At 40.8% G+C, this 21,982-nt stretch overlaps 1 protein-coding gene across 1 annotated transcript in view; it reads left to right on the forward strand.

Moving 5' to 3' along the window:
* The window catches only part of tgfbr3 (transforming growth factor, beta receptor III), a 130,914-nt gene that overhangs the window by 65,305 nt on the left and 43,627 nt on the right, over positions 1-21,982 (forward strand). The window contains exon 5 of the mRNA XM_041791016.1: positions 13,998-14,181. Within this exon, the coding sequence (XP_041646950.1) occupies positions 13,998-14,181 (184 nt within the window). The remainder of the gene's footprint in view (positions 1-13,997; positions 14,182-21,982) is intronic.

The following is a 21,982-nucleotide window of genomic DNA, read 5'->3' on the forward strand; positions in this document are numbered from 1 at the left end:
GGACTGGAATTTCTTCTCTGAATTTTGGTGTTTAAAAGAAGGAAGGCAGCATTTATAAGAATATATGCTGAGATGAGGCCAAAGTGTCAAATACTTCCATTAATGGTATTTCCCTGCAGTAGTTTTAAAGAAACGGATGTATTTCATAGACCGATGTGCATCTGACATGCTTGTGTTTTCTTAAGCTGCAATAATGTATAGTCAGTCAGACTGGTGTTCCTGTGTAGACCAGCAGGTCAGCATCACATTAAAAGTCTCCCCTTGTCATTTTCTAGACTGAATACAGCTGATATGAAAGCCTTAAGTCCTTGTAGGGCTGCTGCTGTGTCTGATGAAGTTGAACATCAGGGCTGCTAGTCAGAGCAGGAGTTTCACGTCATCTTTATCATAGCCAACTGTCAAGTATATGAATATACTTTTAAATGATAGGATAAATATCTCTGTTTTAAAGAATTACATATCATTTGGGAAATTTGCGGAGGTGTTTCATGTTTGAGCTTGAAAAACAACGCTATCTCAAACTGAACCAGGATTTTTCTTTCTCTGTTGGCACCTCGGTGTCGTATGTTTCTGGCACATAATTACAGACTTGTAGTGGGGTGAGGAAAGATAAAGGGAATCTTAACAGTGAAGGAGGAGGCCCCTGCAGTCAGACAAAGCTGAGCTAATGGCTTTGACTGACTGCAGGGCCCCTCCTGAATGAGGTGTTAAGTATTTTGTGTTTGAGTGACAGCACTGAGCCCTCTTGTAATGCAAGCTGTTGGCATCTTATCCACCAGCCTGACTGCACATGGCTGCAGCCCAGAGGAGTCCCAAAGGCTGAGGCTCTTCCCAAGATCCTCTCCACAATGAAAGCTCCTTAACATGCCACACAACTCAAAGACCACTTCCTGCTGGATGAACAATCACAAGTCTTCTCTTTACTGTTAACATGAAGTCATCTCACTAGAAATCATTTAAATTACATTGTCAAAACCCATCTTTCTTTAGCTACTGCTGGTATACTTTAACTCTCCTTTGTGGTACTTATTCTTTCTTAAGGACCTCAATTAAACACAAAGACAGGCAACAATAGCCATCCCCATTTCAAGCCAGCGCCCCTTGACTGATTCTGACAAGTCAAATAGAAATGTTACCTGCAGACTGAATGAGAGTTGATGACTATTTGATTCGGCTAAGACCTCCTTTCGTTGTTTTGTGTCACTTCTGGGTGACTTATTAGGGTTTCAAGCTGTATTTTCTATAGAAACATATAGTGGTCCTATGCCCTAAATATGCATGTTATGAATTTGAAAGTGAAGATATCTAAAAGACTAACTGGAGTAAGAAATAACTGATTGCATCCTCACCAATCACTTATTAATGTAAAAGCAGAATGCATGTCTTTTGAACTGCTCTGTTCAGATTATTAGTTTGAGCTTCAAAAAGAACAAACTAACAAACAATATGAGAACAAATAGGAGTAAGAGTCAGATAAAAGCCACTTTTCTTCAGTCAGCTGAAGCTTTTTATATATACAAACAACTAAAAGTTGTGCCTGATAAAGTTGGGATGATTATTCAGGACCAGCCATTATTTCTTAAGGTTGAACGCCTTTAAGTGCATGTTATGCAATATGAATACTAAACTGGCATCGTTACATTTCCACATCTTCTACTAAACACATTTGAAAAAATAATTATTCAAGTTTTCTCTATGCCAATCCATTTTTTGTTTCGGTAAAGGCCATGTCACTATTTGAGGGAATATCTAAACCGTATTTCTTCTGAATCCAATAAGAACAGGGCAGGATTGTTGCCTTATGACTTCCCCAAGTGGATAAACATCACCTGGTATGTTCTTGTCACAATTTTTTTTCATGAAACTGAAAACCGAATGAAATAATGTAGTTACTTAATAACCAGACTAGTTCTTGAGCCTTTTACTACCACTATAACTAAAATCTTAAAAATCTTAAAAATATCCTCGGTTGTGACATTTTTCACTGGCAAACCTGCATTCTTTGGCCGAGTGGTTTTCTCCACCGCATCTGTAGCATTGTCTAATGTCCAGCTGTAGCTTTGTTCATGTGCCGCTGACTTTGTTCACCGACCCGGCTGCTCTGTTCCATCCACCAGGTTCTTTCGTGCCATGCAAATCCACAATATCTCTGTTTGCTGCCTCCATTGCTTATGCAAACTTGAGTGCTTTTTCAAAAGTCAGTCCGTCCTCTGACAGCAGCCTCTGCTGTATCATGTCTTCATTTGCTGTATCCTGTCTTAATTTATGCTATGGATCAAACACTCTCTCAACACCACTGTCAATGAATCACCCAAGTTATAGTCCTGCGCCAGCTTTCTCAGTTCTGCCACATGATCACCGACACTTTGCATATTACTCTAGTGCCCTCTGTTGGTACTAAGATGTAGGCATTAACATTACACAGTCACTTCGTAACACAGGGGAAGTCCCTGAATGGTATTTTGGGATTTAATAGAAAATTTGTACATATTTATGATTTTTTATAGCACCAGTTTAAAACCAGTACACCCAAGAAGTCTTGTAAGAAGTATCAAGGACAGTTGGAGCAATGGTGTTGTGTGGTCATTTGTCATTGTTACTTGTACGATAGTTAGCTGAACATGCTAACAAATGAGGCCTCCAGATGCGACATTAAGATGATTATTGTAGATGGGTCCCATGGCTACACTGCTGCTACTTTGCAGTAGTATTGCAATGTTTAGTCCGTGTCCATAAACTACCAGAAAACTTGCAGGAATACAGAGGAGATGAACCCATAGTGTGGGCAGAATGCTCCAGATCTACAACACAAATGTTCATGTAATCTTTTCCTTACACTTTTGCTCAACTACGATCAGACGATGGCTTTAGGGAGTAGTTTAGCAAGTGTCAGTATATTAAAAACGTGCATTTAGGCCAAACAGCCGTTTTCTCCATTTACTATTGGTGCACAGCCCTCAGTAAAATGACCCAGCCTTGTCCCTCACCCTTCTGTTCAGTCCCTCTGTGATGGAGAAGTCTCTGTGGTGAGAGCTTTGAGTAAAAGAGTCAAGAGGAACTGGTTTTGGGCTTAACACTTAAGAACAGAAACCCACAGCCAGACCTCCCTCACATTGCCTTTCCATTGGAGAGGCTGTTTCCTGAGGCTAATTGGACTCTGAATCAGGCCTGCCAGCCCTTGTTTCCTGGTTCCAGCGCTCCGGGCTCGGTGGATACAGATGGGCTGCCTGGAAAAGCTTCAGAGATGCTGAGCACACTGTTGCTGTTGGCCACTTGAGGCTGCTGACTTTTAAAACACCAGAACCCAGACTTTTGTTGTAAAACATGTTCTTCACGGTACTCCTTGTCAATCAGCAGCAGGCAGGAATCATTGTGGCTCTAAAATAACATGAGAAATGAACTCTGAAACCGGGCCAAATTCTATTTTACCAAGGGACACTTGGATTCGGAGTGAGACACATGTGCAGAGTGTGCCGTGTTGACTTTGTGGCCTTGTGTATATATTTCTTTTCTGGGGTTAGGGAAGGAGGGCTGAGTTGCATCTCTGCTTGAAAGGCTTGACTTGGATCAAATGGTTTATGACTCTTGATGGAACAACACTGTTAAGTTTGCTGTTGGCTTGTGTTGCCTATTGTTTATTTGCCAAGCGTTGCCTTCGCACTCCTGTATTTCTTTCATTAGTTAGAGGCTTGTCGTATGAGTTTTGCTCTCACATGAGCTCTCCCCTCTGAGTAATTGTTAATGGAAAACATGGATAGCCGCTATTGGTTTTTATTTGCAGACAGGAATGGCAGAGTGGCGCTCAGACATATGGTATTGTTTTCTCCACAACAGAGCCCGCGAGTTCACAGGAACACATGCACATTTACAGCGAGCATTGTGATTGGCTCCACATATCTCATCAAGGGAGATAAGATCAAATCAGCCACGAAAGCATTTATCACATTAATACCACCAGGGACTGACTGCATGCACATACTCTCTCTCAACCCTTTCTGCACTTCCCATCACCCTTCTCTGTTTGCGACACCTCTTAATTTCCAAACAGCCTTTGTGATTCCCAGGCTGAGGGTGTTGCTCAGTGGAGGATTACAGCTCTATGATAATTGATGTCAAGCATTTGGCATGCTTTCTCTTTTGAACTGCACATATGGCTGTAATATGTCGATGCTTATAGGCAGAGAGGGCAGGAAATATACTGCTGGATGCTTTGAGCGGGGTTCTCTGTACTGGCAGATGTGCTTGAAGAGAAATGTTTTGTTGTATTTTAAAGGCAGTGCTTTGGAATAGTTTGCTAAACATATTCATATGTGGTTGTGTTAAATACTTGATTCTGATTGGCCAATTACACATAAAAACAGACTACTATTCCTAGATAGATGACAGCCGTCAAGAAAAATACACCATTTCCAAGAAAAGTTGAGGGATGCTGCTCTCATCACAAGCTTTAGAGTAGGGCTGCAAAGTATCTTGTTTTGGTTGTTATTGCAGTGTGAGTTTCTGCAGGACACATATTGTAAAACCCTGAATTAACTGCAATAAATACTAGGGCTCAAAAGATTCCTTGAGTAATTTCAGTCTCTCAATTACTGAGATTTAAACTTCTCTGTTCACATGGATGCTGAAATGTGCAACATGATTCTGATGTGCATGCACCGTACATTTGATCTGATTAGGTCTGCTCTGGCATGCGCAGTTTTGTACCACTGGTCAAATCGACCAAAAATATTCAGTAGAAGAAGAGATCTATACATCACACTGTTAGATTGCTTTTTTTTTAACTCCTCCCTGTGCGGAAATATTGTATTGTTCTACTCTTTCGTGTCTGAACCTTACATTACCTTTATTTTTACTTTATTAGTAGAAGAGTTGTCTCTGCAACAGACCATGTTTCTGTCCATTCCTGAAAAATCCAAACTGAAAGACGTCATGTCATGTGTGGCAGACATGCACGGTAAGACAAAAGTCACCCCAAACAGAGAGAGACGATCACATCGAGTGTTTTCTTGGATGATTATACCAGTGAGAATCTACATACACCGGAATTAAATTTCTTTCAGAGTGAGCCATATCAGCAAAATTGATTTCAAATGTATTGTTTAAGAAGCATTTTGGTTCAATCAGGCATTCATTCTGATTACAAATGGTCCATGTAAACATAGCTGCCGTTACTTAAACAGAAGGTGCAGCAGAGATGATACGAGGTGTGAAAAATCATAGAGCAGAGAAGAGGATGGAGTGATGAAAGGTGCGTGTCCTGCACCGTCTATGCACCGACTGTCTGTGGTGTTGTGGCAGTTACGGCCTAATACTGATTCAGCAGTGCAGTCTTGTAATAAAAGGTTTAAAATAAAATCAAGAAAAAAGTGTTCGACAAAAAGTAAAGTGACTGTTTGTGTCTGACTATGCAGATCTCTGAGTTTACATGCATCCTAAAGGATTTGTTCATATGAGACAGCAGTCAGTTTGTGTCTGCAGGCTGTAGAGGATTTTATCAATATTACTATTGACCTGACAGTTATACAGAGTTACACCAACAGGCTTCAGGATTAAAGTCCCATTTTGATGCTTTCTATTGGTCTTTATCTCTCTCTTTTCCTTGCAAACAAGCACTGCCGTTTTATTTAGCATGTTGTTAATTTTACTGCCTTATAATTTTCATATAGACTGATGAAATTAAAGCTATATATAGTAGGTCCTCAAATTCATTTTCGGAAATTTTGTGTAAAAAAATGCTTAATTACCCACGCTGATGAAATCGGCAGGGGGTTATGTAAAGGGCTCCGTATCTTTCTTTCTTTGCATGTGTACAAGATAACTCGAGAACGGAAAGTCGGATCTTCACCAAACTTTCAGGGAATATTGGGATAATGACAGGGAAGAATCGATTAGATTTTGGTGCTGATCCGCGCCCCAGTTTGGTTTTTCTCGGACTTTGAAATTTTGAACACCATAGTAATCAACTGGAGCGTAAGTTCCTCGGTGGTGCTGCTTAGGCGTGGGTCTGCCGCCTCAGACGGCCATTCTAGTTCATTATGGATTTGCAAGAAACATGTTAAAAACAGCATTAGCTAAAGCTAATGTGGATTTTCTTATATTAGTTTATTCCCCAAACTTCATATAAGGGCTGAACAATTAAAAAAAAATTGCAAATATTTGGAGTAATTTTGGAAATGCGATTTCGGTTGTTGTATTGAAGTGAATTATCATTTTTATGTCATTCTCATATTTATATAAAAACATGTACACAAGCTACTCTAGTAAAAACTGACACTTGAATGTTTGCATGATGTGTAGCATAATATCTCTGCTACTGGAAAAAACAAATGTGTGAAACTGATATATTAGAAACCTGAAGCTCTTTTGTCTTTCAAAATAAGAACATTTTCAAATCAGGAGTAGGTGAAAGACAGTAAAAAAGTCATTTGAGTGACAAATAAACATTGTAGTTTGATTATCATTTCCTAAATGACTTCCCAAAGCATCATAGTAAGCTCAAATATGAAGAAGACCAAAATACTGTATCAGATTTGTTACCTCAGTCGAGTCATAGAAAGATGTTAGTTGCAGGATATAAGGGTTTCAAAATAAAAAATAAGCAATGAAATAGATTTGTCCTTTAAATTAAAAAGTAATCTTGATAAATAATTATGATCTAAATATTGATCGTTTTGGCCAAAATCATGCAGGTCTACTTTCTACCATTACAAACCTGAAAACAGAGGCTTAAGTCCACAGTATGTCACTAAAGTCTCCTCTACATTCTTTGTTTGCTCTCTGCCAAGTCTGAGGAATTCTCAAAATCAAGGTAACATCCAGTTTTCATGTATTGAATCCTCAGAACACATTACAAGGCCATCACTGCTCAGAATCCACCTCTAAGACTGTTTTTTGGCAGTAACAGAGAAAGCATGCTTAGAAGGAGATGAGCTTGATTTTATTACAGTGAGGTTCATGTTTGACTTGGCTGCAGGCTGCTCTGGATGGAAAAAAGGAGCTTTGCTACACGAACATGTTGGTCACAGAGTCAACATGAATTTAACATAAAGATACACTGGAATGGCGTCTTTAATAATGGAGAACAGATTGGCTGGCATGTGCTTTGCTGTAGGCTTATTTTTTAATGAATGGGTAAAATCTGCTTCTCTCATACAAATACTCTTTTGCTTTATGTGAGCACATTATCATTGAAGAAATACATAATAAAGCATGAGCTATACTCTTAAACCCTACTACTGTCTATATTTATGTATATATGTTCTTCATAAACCCATGAAAGAAATCACTGTTTGGTTTCCAGCATTTTTACAGCTCTGTTTCATGAAAAGGGCCCCTCATTGAAAAAGTGAGAAACATTTCCAATCATAGAACACAAATGGGTGTGACCAGCAAATCTTTGCAGTTTTGGTGACCACAGGCTTTGGCAAAAACCGAATGCAGCTGGTCGCAGTATATCAGAAAGGCTGAATACATTATTAGAAAAAGGAATACAGAACAAACCGGTGCAGTCAGTGCAAGTCCTAGCCAAGACCGGTCGTAGGAGCTCCTCTGGTCCTCCTTTTTTGGAATACTAAGTTTTTCATTTTAACAGTACAGACAAACAACACGTCATCCCTTAAAAATCATACTTAGACTGTGCAATACTTAAAATAAACATCAAGTTCAGAGAGTAGAAAGAGAAAAAAATAATAATCAGCTACATAAGGAACTTGAGGATTGAGAGGAACCAAAGCCTTTGTGAGAATATAAAATCTGCCGCACACTTGTTTTTTCCATTTTACAAAGTCATATCAGCTCTAGAATGCTGTCAATATGCAATGAGCAAGAAGCTCATCTGTATAGATTCCTTGCAGATGATGTCACGCAGCAGTGGAGAACTCCTCTTGCAGGGGAAGTAGGGATTTCTGCATAGAGAGACTCTACCAAAAGGCCATGTTTGAGCTGTTTACGTCTATGCCAAGTGTTCAAAGTACAAAAATGGAAACATTCTTTATGCTTAAGCTACTGTTTGCATCCTGAAAGTAGTGAGATATTCAGACAAATACGTTTTAAAAACCTCAGGGAGAAATGGCAGCAGGCAGAAATTAAAAAATCCCTATGCCTAGAGCCTGGACAAGAGATGTCACACAATGCTTGTGTGGCACCTCTTCTAAAAGATTCAGGTCATTAGGCTCAGCTCAGTAGAGCTGGTTGTTTGGGTTCCAAATGGCTCTTCATTTGGTAATGATTTGATTTTTTAAGTCTGGTTTAAATAATGACAAAGGATGGAAGAAAGGAAACTGGCACTCAAACAGGGGATAGCTACCGTGTCTCATTTAAAAGAGCTGTTTCGTAGAACAGGCTTGTTGGTGAACGGCACATCATCACTCAGTCTCTTACTGCACAGGGTTTATTCGGTTGATAGAGTCAACATTTTAAAGCATGTTTGTGACAAAATTTGGATATTGTTAAAGGGGCTCAGCTAGCCTTTAAGCTCAGAACAAGACTACTGAAGGCTTCACTCTCCCTTCATCTGGCCAGACGACGCTAGACACAGGAAGTCTGCAGGACTGAGTTAATACCAGATAAATTAGTTCAGCTGTGGAAAAAAAATCACTGTTTTGTCATGATCATACTGTATGTAGAAATTTTCTGGTGATAATTGCTATAATTAGGTCCATTTAGAGCTTTAAAGTACTAACCTTTCTCTTCCTACTTCCTGACTCAGTTGACAGTGCATGTCATCAGAATCCAACAAAGAGCCAATAGATGCTAAACAGCTATGAACAGCTTAATGCTGCTTTAACACAAAAATACACTGAACAACCCTCACCCCTCAAAAAAGTTTGTTTTCATATTGGTAAAAACTCATTGATGCAGTCAGTGTCTGAGGGATAGTGAGCTGGCTTGGGTGTTGAACAAGGTTCACAGTCCAACAAATAAATTACTTTTCTTTTCTGCTGCACCAAGCCTCTCATTCCCAGTAATATGGTCCTTTCTTGTAGTCTTGATTCAGTGACATGTAAATGTTCCCTCATGGTTTCATTCAAAACTGAACTGTTCAGTTCACAATCAGCCCTGGCACTAGATGCATGAACCAATGAGGAGACACGCCTGGGTTATACTTCTACAAAACAATCAGAGAAGAGAGCTCCTTAGCTTTACATTCGCTCTCATAGCTCTAAGTTAGCCTGTTTGCACACAAGCTGCTACCATAACTTAGCAGCTTACAACATTTTCTGCTGACATCAACAAATCATGGTAACAAATAACTAACCAGTGCGCTGTTAACTAGATGCCATGTTAAAACTCCACATTACAAATGAAAATTGAGTGTTACCGTTAGTTGCCCATTATTAGTCTTCATAAACTGATGATCTCAACTGTAACCGCTGCTAAAACAGTAAAATCCAACCACCATTGTTTCTTTGGAGTAGTCCTGAAGAACGACAAAAGCGCCCACTGTGGATAGTACGTACAGTCTTTCTCTCATTGATTGCTCTTCCTACACTGCTATTGCTGATTAGCCAGGATGCCCCGACCATGATCACCCTACTACAGGGAAGTGAGCTGCTGTTGCCATTGGCCCTAACGGCCCGCTTCTTTCTGCATGACATGATTTTTGTTGAATACAGTTCCAATTCATAATAGAGTTGTCATAGTTAGATTAACCCATCATCAAAGTCCACTACAACTCTCTACTCTGCCCAGACCCATCCTCATCCCAGCTGCTGCTTTGGTATTTAGATCGCTCAGCTACCTACAGTTACCTTTGTTTAGGATACTTTATTACCTGACAGCAATGACAAACTCAAACCCCTCCATACCACTGATTTCCCTGCATAGTTTTCAGTGGCTCTAAACTTCCCCGGAGGAGCCTATGGTTGTATTCAAGGATTCTTGCAACATATCTTCCAGGTAACACAGTATCTAATATGTATTATTCACAATTTGCTTATCCGGTCATTAGCATATTTGCTAATACACTAATACTCTTGTTTGTCATGCATGTGCCTGTGAAACCTTTAAAGGATTCTTCATTGCTTTGGATCTAAATATCATCAGATATGTTCTGGTTCAGACTTTTCTTGACTTAGTGATTTAGATAGTGTCCCAGTGCTGTAGCTCAAACTGTTAAACATTGAAAAAAACAATCTGTGTTGAAAATAATACACCAGCTGATATGCTGGCTTAATTCCTAAAGGATATGAACGATAACGATTTGATTGGTTTAATCAAGCCTCTCAATGCATCGTCTTTGCACACTGCAACAAAGATTGTGCACCTCCAAGACAGCCAAATGTATACCAGCATGCCCCAAATTTCTGTGCATTGCGTAGGCGAAGTACACTGTTAATAAAGGGGGCCATGGATGTTTAAAAGTAGATAAGAGGTAGGACAAAATCAGTGTAAACTTCATATTAGTACCCCTTTTTGACCATGCCTGATATTTAATATTTTTAATGTTATTGTTTCTGAATATGCTTACATGTGCATAGCCACAACTGTAAACCCTTACCAACATGGCTTCAATATAAAAATTGGAAAACATACAGCTTGTGAATTTGCCTCAGCCTGCTGAAGACATACAGTAAGAATACTGTATCCCTCATCTACTTTGGCAAAGAGTGAGTATGTGCAGGATGGGCTGTTCCTCTCCTCCTGCCTCATGCAAACACATTTGTTTGGTTCCTGGAAATTACCAAAAAGGCTCAGACTCAAAAAAATAGACTTACACCAGGGGAAAAATTGCATAAAAACTACATTTTCCCCTAGTGCTGGCAGTGAGCCTGAAGGAAAATAGAGCTCCAGTCTTTTTGGTCTGTCAACTGGGCATGCAACATCGGAGACTGAGATTGAGGGAGAGAGAGTTTGTTAAAGTGGGTTCCTACTTCCTTGCGTCACATTCTTGAGGTTTGCAGTTTTCTGGAAGGCCTGGAGCTAATTTGGCTTTCAGGCTTCCCCCTTTAATTCCTTGCGACTAATTACAGCTGTATGCCCGCAATTAAACTGATAAACTCTGCTGAGCTTGGCAAAGTCTGTGAAGAAACACCAGCCCCTCCTTACCGGCTCAGGGCACCACCTCTTCGCCATCATTTTTTCATAGTAAATACACTAAAAATAAAACCTGAATTCTATGACAGAATCCGTCTCCTCTGTCTCAGTATTTACTGCCTCTGGTGACAATGCCAGGAACATCAGGAGGAGCATCCAGAGGTCAGACAGATGTTGTGCATGAGGAGATTTGAATAGTTCTGTCTACAAAAATCTGAACACCCTGAAGGGATATTATTCTATTATCATTTAATCATGATAGCAATTTAGGAACAAGTCCATAGCATCATCGCAGAGAAGTGCGCTCTTTTATTCCTCTTGGATTTAAATGGATTAATGTTCTAATGGAGGCTGCCAGCACCGTGTCAGCTCATGCATACGGATAGGATACCTAGGGAAAAAGAAAAACAAGCATGGAAATAAAATGAGGTAGGCTGTCTAGACCGTGTGCTTGGACTCATTTGGTTGTATGGCAGAGTTTTCAGCACATGTGAATGTTTATCTCCCTGAAATGAGGCATATGGCCTGAGCTCCATTAAGTGCCAAAGGGGTGGTCCCTCCTCAATACAGCGTGCCTAGTTTCCCTGTCAAATGCAAATCAGCACTTTTACTTATCCATATTATTAAGCCTTCTCTGATTTCTTTACTTTTCTCACAGCTTGATTCAGGTGAGCATCAAACACTTCTACCTCATAGAACAGAAAAGAGAAAATAAGACCTTATATGAACAAACTGATTTGCCAATAGAGGAAGAAAACAAGGAAAAATCATTTGGTATAAAAGACCTCACATACAGTGCCACTAAAAAGTATTCACCACCTTGGATGTCTTACCCTTTTATTGATTTTATAAATAAATCATGGTCAATAATTCAGCTTTTTTCACAAAAAATACAAAAAAAACTTTAATGTCAAAGTGAAAGCAGATTTCTACAAAGTAATGTCAATTGAAGAAAAATATGTAATGTAAAATAAGTGACTGCATAAATATTCACCACCTTCAAGTCAGTATTTAGTAGATGCACCTCCAGTGAAACCCGTTGAGAGCCATTATCCACAAATGGAGAAAGCTTAGAGCAGTGGTGAACCTTCCCAGGAGTGGTCGTTCTACCAAATTTACCCCAAGAGCACATCAACGACTCATCCAGGGGGCCACAAAAGAACCCAGAACAACATCAAGACCTGCAGGCCTCACTTGACTCAGTTTAGGCCAGTTTTTATGATTCAACAATAAGAAAGAGACCAGGCAAAAATAGCATCCACGGTTCTAGTTCTTTGGCAAAAACCACTGCTGACCAAAAAGAACAGAAAGTTGAACATTTTGGAAGGTGTAAAACTAAAACAGCATTTCAGTCAGGAACACTCTCATCATACATTTGGCCATTTCGTTGCAAAATACGTTTTTACTTGGCAGAGAAGACTGCTCAAAAGATGCTATCTGGGTTAGTCAAGCAGCATGCTTCAACTTTCCAGGGAGCACATAGCTAGAAACCCCCAAACAAAAGGATACATTAATGACAATTACATACTGAATACAATAAAATGAGTTCAAAAGCAATTAATACAAAGTAGCATGAATCTAAAAATGAGGGTTCAACAAGCTTTATGCTATAAAGGAGGAGGCTGGGGTGGAGGAGGTTAAGCTTTGCCACCAGCAGCAGTGTGGTGCATCAGCATTAATGCAAGCAGGGATTACTAAGAATATGACATATTTAAATACAGTGTTATGCTGCGTGCTTAAGCATGCTTGGGTTGTGCAACAGGATAATGATGCAAAACACACCAGCAAGTCTGCCTCTGAATGGCTTAAAAAAAACTGAAATGAAGGTTTTGGAGTGGCCAAGTTTAAGACAGGACATAAAGCAGATTGAGATGCTGTGGCATTATCTTAAACAGGCCGTTCATGTTTGAAAACCCTCCAATGTGGCTGAATTAGAACAATTTTGCAAAGAAGAGTGGGCCAAAATTCCTTTGCAATGATGTGAAAGACTTGCTGTCAAGGGTGGCACGAGTGGTTATTAGGTTTGGGGGGTAATTTCTCTTTCACATAAGACAAGGTAGGTTTGGATGGCCGTTCCCTTAAAAAGGAAGGTGTCATTCGAAAACTGCATTTTGTATTTACAAGGATTATCTTTGTGTAACGTTAATGATTGCTTGATTTTTTTCACAATTCTGTATATTCCCTTGATATAAAAGGTTCTTTGTTTTTTGTACACACATTTGAATTTCTGTTCAAATATGCTTTTTTATTTCCATTTAAAAGAATGAAGGCCAAAAACCTGCGAATATGACACATAAAGTGTTATTTAGGCAATTTCTGTACCAGTTTCGCTTAAATAGGGTGTGATGCGTCACAAACACTGTCCTGTAAATGTTTGTATTACATAAAGGCTTGCTGCATAAGTTTAAGGCCTGAATGCTTGCATGCGTTTGAGACATTTTGAGCTTGTGTTTCCACCTGCTTTAATGTAGTTTTCTTTCTTACTATTCTGTGGCAGATGTGCTCATTTAAGATGACGCACTGCAAAGCTTTCCCTAGCTATAAAAAACAGACAAAACATTGTGTAGACACGTGTAAAAATATGCAGAGCATGTTAGTGTTAAGATTTAAAGGAACAGTTTGGATGGAGAGTAAAGAATGGGTTCAAAATGTTTAGAGAGCAGGTTTAATTCTGGAAAGGCTGAGTTGTTTTTTTCAGTCCGCCTGCAGGTGCTTCATTTAACTATCCCAAATGCTATTTCTTATATACAGATGAGCTAGCTGAGTTACTTTTTTGTGCATACAGCTGTTGTACACTTTAAAGTGGCTGCTGGATTCCTCTTCAGCTGAACAGGCTGAAGGAAGCATGCGGATATCGCTCCTGTTTGTCCTGCTTTTGCTATCACATTTCCCAGAACTGAGATAACAGATTATCAGAGCAGCTCTTTTGTCCTCTAACACGCCTCCATTTTCCTCTTTTTAAGGTATCTGAGGGCTCTGAGGTCCATTTTGAGCCGAGAAACTTCTCCCTCTTTTGCCAGATCCAGAGGGAGACCCTTCCCCATGGCAACGAGCACCTCCTCAACTGGGCCCAGAAGAAGTACCGAGCAGTCACCTCCTTCTCTGAGCTCAGGATGACTCAAGACATCAACATCAAAGTTGGAGAAGGTGTGTGCAAGATTCCCCAGATTCCCAACATAGCTCTCGGCCCCGAGGCACGCCTCCTTGTTCCCGTTTAGCTCCCCAAACTTCACTTAGCCTTTCTATGGAGTCCTAACTGCAGGTTTATATTCACGGCTGGGAGAGAAGAATTTGCTTCTCTCAGCAGGAACTTATCCTCTCAGACTTTCTTCAGGCTTTATGGGGTAACTCCTGGGTGTGGCTGCTTTATTCATAGATAATTTGAGCCCCCTAATAATAGTGAAACTCTGGGATCATGTATTTGACTATTTTTTGACTTTTTAGGCCATACTTTCACATTCAGTATTCTCTATAGATGTACATCTAAGAGAACATTATTCTCTTAGATGCCCCTTTTAGTCTTCTTCCTATGAATACTCCTCCTTCTCCTACTCCTCTTTTACATACATACAAATGGGATGGGGCACAGTTTGCTCGGCTGAGCAGTTTGCGAGCATTATGTGTGCAGTTACCATAGATTTACCCCTTGCATGTGCTCTGTGGATCTGACACTATTTTTATTGCCATTTGCTCAGCAAAAAATGCTCTAAAAGCCACACTGTTCTTTAGTAAATCTGCCCCCAAGTATATTGTATGGCAGCCAGAAATGTGACGGGCTCGTGGTGTTGGACGGGAGGGTTTAACGATAGGTGAACTGAAAGAGAACCAACAGTTCCTTGGATTAAGAGCTGTTGATTAACAGGTGTCAAATAAAAGGAGTAACTTCTGGCAAAGGTGTGTGTTATGTAACAGTTGCTTCAGGTGCTGAAGATGTTAAACTTAGAGGAAGGGTTTGTCACTCTGTAGAAACACAAAAATAACAGACAGCTGTTTGACTGTGTATTTGAAGTCAAGTTTTATGAATTAAAACCCTACTCTGGGGTGCAGATGGCCTAGTGGTTAGGTGTACGTATATACCAGCTAACCCCCTTTATCATAACTCATGCCAAAGCAGCCGAGAGAAGAGCAAAGGCATAATTTCTGGCATGAAATGTGCTGCTCCTTGCTTTTTTGTTTAATAGATAAATAAATTGGACCAGTGCTGGTAAAACTTGCACATTACTATAGCTACATCTAAGCTAAAGGCTACACCAGCAACAACCATTGCTACCCTCTCTTGCAGTACAACTAAACCCCGCTTGTAGCTTTCGTCTCGTGCTCATTAAATGATGCTGATGGGTCAGATCCGGTTTCAGACCTGGCACAATCGTTTCAGACTGTAGCTGCTTCTGGTATTGAGTAATGCAACAAAAAAAAACAAAAATCAAATTCCAATCTGAATTTGTACAGTGAAACAGAGGCCTGTAGATGTCTATAACTGGGAGGTATTAGCTGGAAAACTCAATTGTACTAAACCATGAAGCCTTTGCTAGTTCAGGTCAAAGTTGATAACAATAGAACAGAAACTGAGTAATTTACATCTGAGGTGAAGTCCAGGTGTTTCAAACTGGAGGCTCCAAAAAATGATCGTGTTCCTTTATATTAGTGCTAAGAGCTGCCTGGAAAAAGACATTATTACAGCAAATACAGGGACTATTGAGAACAATAATGGCATATTTAAAATAATAATAAACTGATCCATGATTCTTTATTACCGATGCACCGATGCATGGGTGAAACATCGGCACTGGCTGATGTTGGCCTTCTAAACCCTCATCAGCCCATCGGCAAAAAATGAGAAACTTGCCGATTATCAATGTCAGTGTTTGTCAAATGAAGTGCAAGCTGTTGTTTTGTAAATAACTGAGTTGTTGCAAAAATATTTGCCAGCCTGTTGGTAGGCCCTTAGAATTTCATGGAGTCATGGCACACCCCATAAAATTCCATCAGGCTCCTTTCTTACATGCCTCTCCCTCACTCTCTCATTCCTGTTTCTGACTCTATCCACTGTCTTTCTCTATGAATAAAGGTATAAAATGCTCAGCTCTTTGTAACACATCTCCTGGATGCACTGGGACACAACTTCAGTGTTGTATCCTGGGGTCAATACACAATATAAAATAAAATAAAATACAAAATAAAATGTTTAACTTGACCGCACTCATGTATACATTAAATCAGTAGTTCTCAACCTTTTTTCAGTCATGTACCCCCTGTGAAGGATTTTTTCAGCCAAATACCCCCTAAACAGCGCAAAACTTTTTGGCCAAAAAGAAAGACATTAAAGAGTGCTGTGACAGCCATCTGATTTATCAAACTTTGTAACTGATAAACACTTTCAAATTACAAATATTAGATTTTTTTTCATACATTTTAAATGTTAAAAATGCATGACTAAAGTCATGGCACATCTTCTCATCTCTAAATGTGGGAATTCAAATTAATGTAGCTATTGAAAACAGTGAGTGGAAAGGCTTTAAACCCAGAAGTGTGCAAAACTCTGCTAGGCTGCAGTTGTCTCTCTGGAACAATTTGGAAATAAAAACATAGAGCTAGAAAGGACTAAAGACCTGTAAATAATAAACAAATTATAAAAAAGACTTCTCTCTTCTCAAACTGAAATCAGGAACTTAGTTATAGATCAACATTTCTTCACAAAAAATAAATTATAAACCTTTCTATGAAGGGAGTGATTGTGAATACAGTGATTGACAGGTATGCGCCAGAGTGGGTCAAACCATTCTGCCATGGGGGAGACTCAGGGGGTTTTAGGGTAATTAAATTTATGAGCCTACAAAATATTAACTCTAGTTTATAAACTTAAGGTCTTTACACTCTATATGCAATTTTTTCATGCAAATTATTTACACCAAATATTAACATTTAAAACCTGTAGCAAGTCAAAGCAAGCAACATCATTTCGCAGCACGACATTGCTGCGGATATTTAAGTAGCGCATTTGCGCTCATATGGACATGTGGGGCTGCCTGCTGCCTGTCTCCCTCTCTACCAGGCTAAAAAAAGAGGCAAAAACACAAGCACTGATACAGACAGATATGAGGCGATATCAAACATCAGGTGGTGTTGGAGAGGAGGACGTTTTTGTTCCTCTGTCTGCCTTAAAAATCAGCACCACCACCATGTACGCGCGTTGGAGCGAAACTCACACAGCTGGAGCTGTTTCTAAACTAACGGGACTTTAGTGAAATATTCACCAACACAGTCTCCTCTGACCTCAGACAAACGACTTATAAATGATCCGGATCAACCAGCTAAATGACTCCTCTGAACAGTCTGGAACACAAACAGGTGAGCCAGTCAGTGTGCTGTGGAGAGAGTTAACTCCTCTCACCGCGAGCCTCAGCTGTGCAATATTATAACTCCTATTGATCACATTTGACATGGAATGAATGGCAAGTCAGTCCCTCCTCTTACAAACTTGGCTGGCACGGTGAATGAAACAGTGAAACTAAATTGCACTGATGTCCTGGCTGCGTGTAAAGTGCCGTGTTACGCACGGAGTGAAGGACAGAGAGGGTCATGACATTACCACACAATGCTAACATGAATGTAACTCTTAGCATGCAGGTGGCGGTTAATCATGAGAGACTGGCTTAACAGAAACTTTTTTGAGTCATTTCTTTCCAATAAATATACAGGGCAATATATAGTGGAAAACACAACATTCTCGTGAATAAAGACTGTTTCTGTTGTTTCAAAAGTGATGAAAAGTAGTCAGTTGACTTTAACTTACCTTGTCTCCGCACTCTTGAGAAGAGTCTAGCTGCAGCCGCTACAAACCACGCCCGGTACAAAACACACCTAATCCAATGAGCTACCACTAAACCTAACCAGTGGAAACTAAAATGGCGAAGCTAAGCTAATAGCACCAGTGGGCGTGTTTTGTAGGGAGCAATTTTTTTTGTAGGGGGCGTGGTTTGTACCGTACCTACGGAAGTGGGCGTATTTTGTAGGGGGCGTGGTTTGTACTATGGCCGCGGCTGCAGTTGGGTATTATTGGTCAGCAAACAAACAGGAGCGCATGAGAAAAACGTCACGTCCAGTCCTAACAACGGAGGAGAGGGTCCTGGAGCGCATAAGAAAAACGTCACTTTCGGTCCTTACAGCGGAGGAGACCTTACAGTGCAGGTGTAACATAGGGTCCTGCAGGTGGAGGGTCCAGGACTCTGGGCAGGATGGAGTGCTGGTAGATACAGGCTTTAAATCTACCGGGCAGCCCGGACTTGTCCACCTTAGTGAGCCAAACTCCAAGCTCTGCACTCGACTTCTGGATGGCAGCGGTGTCTTTCAGGGTGGAGTCAAAGAGCTTCTTGACTGGTTGCTCCGTGATGGATGGGATTGCAGCAGAGATGGGGACTCGAGTCTGCGACTTGGACTCCAGTCGCACTTAAGTCGCACACATCAGTGACTTGGACTCGTGCGCAAAAGACTCGCGACTCAACTCGGACTCGTGATTGCACAGTGCACAGTTTTTAATTTTCCATCATGATCTGTTGTCCCCCTGTCACTCTTTTTCCCTCTCCTCCCCCTTCTCTTTGACGGTTCGTGTGCCTTTTACACAGCACCAACCTCTCTTCCTCATCCTGGTTCATGCTGTATATGACACACAAACGTGACGCTCACGCACACACCTACTTTGAAACGCACGCTGACATGTTGGTTGTGCAGATTGCAGACTTCGGACTTCAGTCTGTTGAGAGCAAAGTTTCAGAACACCTAAACTCTTGTCTCCTGCATTAACGCTCCTCTCTGCGGAGGAACGGCTGTTTGTGTGTGTGCGCGACAGCTGTGTGTGTCTCTGTGACGCCCGCGAGAGCCATGGGTGTGCGCAATGTTAAAATATTATTTGGTTAATAATGCCCTCAATATCATATGTTTATGGGGAACAAATTAATGTTAGAAGCTCTGCATTGCTGCTTATTGATAATGAACGGACATAAAAGACGACAGGAACAGTAAAACTTTATACGGTTCATGGAGGCAGTGAGAAACAGAGACAGATTAGTGGCTGTAACAGAAATATCATATGTTCATATGTAATTGTACACAAGTGCACACCACGGCGAGCCGGCCACAGACAATACCCCACCCTAGTGATGGTGATGACACAGTAGAGGATTTAGGTTCTTTGGATAGAACGATGCAGGGGTCTAAGCAGACTGGACGTCAGAGGCAGATCATAGAATGCTCATTACAACCATCGGAGACTTGAGACTTGACTTGGACTCGTGAGCAAAGACTTGAGACTTGACTTGGACCTGCAAAAAATGACTTGTGTGCATCTCTGGATTGCAGTTCCATAGATTGAAAAACGGAAACTGTCAATCACCTTCCCCCTCTTCAGCACCATGGACCTTGACCTGGAGGGCTTGAAACTCATCCTTGCCCATGTGACGAGTCTCTCCAGGCCTTGCAAGATCCACCTGCTCCCTGGGACTGAGGTTGTTGTGATGGTAAGGTCGTCTATGTATGTTCTAATGGGGGGCCGTCGAACTCCTGACTTGGACAGGGGCCCTCTGCATTCCACCTCGGCAGCTTTGACCACCATGTTCATCACTAGTGAGAAAAGGGTAACAGATGGTGCAGCCCATTATTATTCCTTTCCCAAGGTGATGCCAGCCTGATGTCACTGACCCAGAAGTGACCCTGAGCCTGAAATTGTTGAAACAATCCAGGATCAAGTCCTTGATCTTGCTGGGAAGGTGGTGGAGGTGTAGAGCGAGCTCAACCAGCTTGTGTGGGATGGACCTGTAGGTGTTGGTCAGGTCCAACCACAACCCAGCAAGGTCGATTCTGTTCTCATGGGCCTCTCTGATGAGCTGTGTGACTACACCAGTGTGCTCCAGACAGCCAGGAGCTCCAGGAATACCACCCTTCTGCACAGAGGGGTTGATGTAGTTGTTCTTCAGGAGAAACTCGGTCAGTCTTAGGTCAGACACATTTTCTGATTTCTGCTCGCTTGCGCATTTTTTTGTGAACAAAAAGGCCAAAACATAACAAATAAGAGTCTTACCTTTTTCTGTAAAGGTAATTTCTTGGTCCAGAGGCTGGAGCGTCCTGCTGTTAAAGTAATAAGTTAAAGAAAAAAACACATTTATGTTTCACTATCTTCCAACCTCTATCCTCCTTAATATGTTTGCCATTTAGCTACATTTTGTTACTTTAAAAGCCTCACAAATATGATAAACCTGGACAAAAAAATCCAACAAAAATGACAAACTCTTGAGGAGATCAGGTTGACTGGTGTTTGATGGAAAACAATCAGCAGTAGGAAAAAGAAAGGCCAAACTTTTCACATTTTCCGATAGGTAAGATAGTGGAGGAGTGTGTCAGAAATGATGGATCACTGGGGGATTCTCAGGAGAGTCTGTGATTGATCTTCACATGTGTTTGAGCCATGAACTCTCGATTCTTCAAACTCTCTGTCCAGTAAACTGATGGCACTCCTAACTTCACTGTGTTTCAGATCTCGGACAGGACGTCTTGTTTTTAATGAGCATCTTTCACTCCTTGGAGATGAAACAAAGCTCATGTCTGTAGGAATAATGGCTCCACTTCAGGCGCTGATAACTTCTGTCTCTGTTAAAGTTGCAGTGGAGAACTGAGCGGCTTCTTAGCCTTCAAGCTTTTTGCTCATGTCATTATCGGAGGGGAGGGGGGCTGTGGTTTGGCAGAAACCCAAAGTGCCATGATGTTTACTTCAAGAAAAGAGCAGATTTCCACTCCTTCACATCGTCAGTAATGCTTCATGAAGGTGGACAGACTCTAACTTTGCTTTCTAACCAAAGATGTGCCCATGCTCCAGGGGTGCAGAGAGGAAAGTGCCAACCTTCAGTTTATAATTTGCTCAAGGCTCTGTTTGCCAAATAAGGAAGCAGCTGTCTTGTGTTTCCCTTGAGTGCTTTGAGGGGATCTGACATTTCAAGTTCTTAAGGTGCTTTTTTAGCAGTTATGCAATTTTTGAGCATTTGTAAAAGTTAAGGAAAAAACACAAGAGCATGTTTATGAATTTCATCATCCTGTTAGTGCTGGGGGATGCTGGTGAAAGCACTTTCTTACTTTTCCCATATAAGCCTCGAAAAAGAAATGTTCCTGTTTATGTGAGGGCACTTTGTGCCAACCAGAGCACACCATACCTCACCTGGCCAATGTTAACTTGGTCAATGCAAAATATGATGAAAAGTGTTTGTCTAGGACCTTTTTCTTACTGCAAGAACAAGATGATAACAACGAGTTGACTTTCCTCCGTAGCTATGCGTATGTAGAAAAGGAGGGGTAGCTCATGTTTGTGTGCGTACTAACAGAATCCTCCAAGAACTAAACTTGTTCAGTGGGATTTGTGGCTTTTGGTGCTGTAGGATGTTTCACTGATTTTCAAAAAATGGCTGTGATTGATTGACAGGTGTCACCTGACTAATGAGATCGGGGCATGATGTGTCAGATTAACAGGCAGCAGCACAACTGACAGAGTTACAGACATAAAATATTAAACATAAAAACACTACAAAACACAGATCAACCAATCCAAAGTCATAGATCAGAAAGTCATCAGTCAAAACATCTACAACCTGATGCATCTTCCTCCAATGCTTTCAATCTACTTTTAAAACAATTTAAAGAGACCAGCTCCCCAATTTTCCTGCAGAAGATTCCAGGCTGCATTTGCAGTGTACCTGAAACTCCTTTCAGACAGACTTTGGGCACAGATAGCAAATGTACATTTTGTAACTGAGACACAGAGTGAAGACTGTAATTTCCAAAACTTTTCACACAAATAAAATCACACAAGAATAAAGGAAACAGATTTAGTAAAGCCTTATAAATAAGGACATGCCAGTGATTTAGCCTCTGTGTCAAAAAGGGCCAACCAACTGGATCATACAGAGTA

This window comes from Cheilinus undulatus, linkage group 7 (genome assembly GCF_018320785.1).
Source record: "Cheilinus undulatus linkage group 7, ASM1832078v1, whole genome shotgun sequence".
Classification (NCBI taxonomy): Eukaryota; Metazoa; Chordata; class Actinopteri; order Labriformes; family Labridae; genus Cheilinus; species Cheilinus undulatus.